The sequence below is a fragment of the Tyto alba genome, unplaced genomic scaffold (assembly GCF_018691265.1).
Source record: "Tyto alba isolate M040663 unplaced genomic scaffold, T.alba_DEE_v4.0 Super-Scaffold_8, whole genome shotgun sequence".
In the NCBI taxonomy this organism is placed as follows: Eukaryota; Metazoa; Chordata; class Aves; order Strigiformes; family Tytonidae; genus Tyto; species Tyto alba.
Window position 1 is genome coordinate 22,826,721 of NW_024881329.1, and position 1,609 is coordinate 22,828,329.

At 54.6% G+C, this 1,609-nt stretch overlaps 1 protein-coding gene across 1 annotated transcript; it reads right to left on the reverse strand.

Moving 5' to 3' along the window:
• Window positions 1–445: 445 nt before the first annotated feature.
• Window positions 446–1,609, reverse strand: LOC116959260 (feather beta keratin-like). Its single transcript, XM_032983348.2, has 2 exons — window positions 1,521–1,609; window positions 446–1,207 (listed from the first exon to the last, which is right to left on the reverse strand). Exon 2 carries the CDS (start codon window positions 1,184–1,186, stop codon window positions 890–892), a length of 297 nt encoding a protein of 98 aa, XP_032839239.2. The 5' UTR covers window positions 1,187–1,207; window positions 1,521–1,609; the 3' UTR covers window positions 446–889.

Below are 1,609 nucleotides of genomic sequence, written 5' to 3' on the forward strand. Positions count from 1 at the left end.
ACACATATGAGGAAAGGTTGAGAGCTGGGAAGAGCATATATGGGGGCAGAAGGGCTTATTAATGTATTTAAATAACTGAAGGGAAGGTGAAAGAAGGAAGGACTAATCTCTTCTCAGTGCTGCCGATGAAAGGACCACAGGCAATGAGCACAAAAGTAAACACAGAAAGCTCAATCTGAACATCAGGAAACACAATTTCACTGTGAGGGTCACCAAGGACTAGAACATGTTGCAAGGGAGATTATGGAGTCTCCAATCTTGGAGCTCTCCAAAGGCGAAATGGACCTACAGCAACTGACTCTAGGTTGACCTCCCTGAGTACTTATTTGGACCAAATGGCATCCAGAAGTCCCTACCAACCTCAGTCATACTGTGATTCTGAGAGTGCCCATTGAGAGCTTGGTTGGGCATCCCAGGAGGGAGGAAACACGAGGAGACATCAAGGTACAATGCAGCATAAACTTTAATGAGTCGAAAGAGAGAAAGCAAGCAGTGCATGCTGGCAGGGACCCGGTCCAGGCTGCTACAAGGGCACCCGACACTCAGGCACCCCTTCTCAGCTATGGGACACGCGTCTTCCTCCCACACACAGACGGGGAGACGGGGATGAGCAGGGCCCCTCTCTGCTTCCCTCAGGATGAACCCAAGGCACACAACAGCAGGAGACACAGGGACTCATGATGCAGACAAGAAAGCAGGAGAAGCAGAAGACCTCAGCTGGCCGTGTTTCCAGACCGCACGGGCTGGCACCTGGCTTCCCTCCCTTCTTTGCAGGAGAGCACGAGGGGGCTCGGTGCCTCTGGAAACTCTGGCCAGCAGCTCTGTCCTCAGTCCGGCACCTGGCTTTGGGCTTGCTGGTCGACGCACTCGCTGGACGTCCAGGCCGGCTCTAGCAGGGCAGGCACCTCCTGCCACAGAAGCGGCCACCAAGGCCAGAGAGGCCAAAGCCCCCGGAGTTGATGGGCACTCCCTCCTCACTCAGGATGCTGCCAACAGCAGCCGAGGTGGTGGATCCCACGGCGGTGTTCTGGGGGAAGGAGCTGAGGATGGGACCGGGCAGGGTCACCACCACAGGTGATGGTTCAATAATCACGCGGGAGTCCTGGCACTGCCTGACGCAGGGCTCGTTGCAGCTGTTGGCAAGCGGGGTTGGGCCACAGGGACGGCACAGATCGTAGCAGGACATGGCTGCAGGACGTACAGACACCTGGGAGAGAGGACAGGGAAAGCACAGGCAGCACGTGAGAGACAGGCTGACAGCCAGCTCGGCAAGAGAAAATGCAGAAGTTTGGGAGAAGTGACAGCCTGGCTGTGAAGAAGGGAGATGAAAGAGCTCTGGTCCTCATGAAGCCCCTGAAAAGGAAACCCAAGAACTTCTCACACTTCCCATGATGATGCCAAGAAGCTGAGAGTCTGGATCATGACAAAGGAGCAAGACTCTGAGCGAAACTTCCACCAAGGCCAGAGAAAAAGATAAGTGTGACAAAGAAAAGAAACAGAATGTGGAACTTGCTACTCACCTTGTTCAGCAAGGAGTAGAAGGCAAGAGAAGTGGATGAGGGAGCCTGCTCTCGGACTGGCTTTTATACTGGTCCAGACCGCCCCAGGA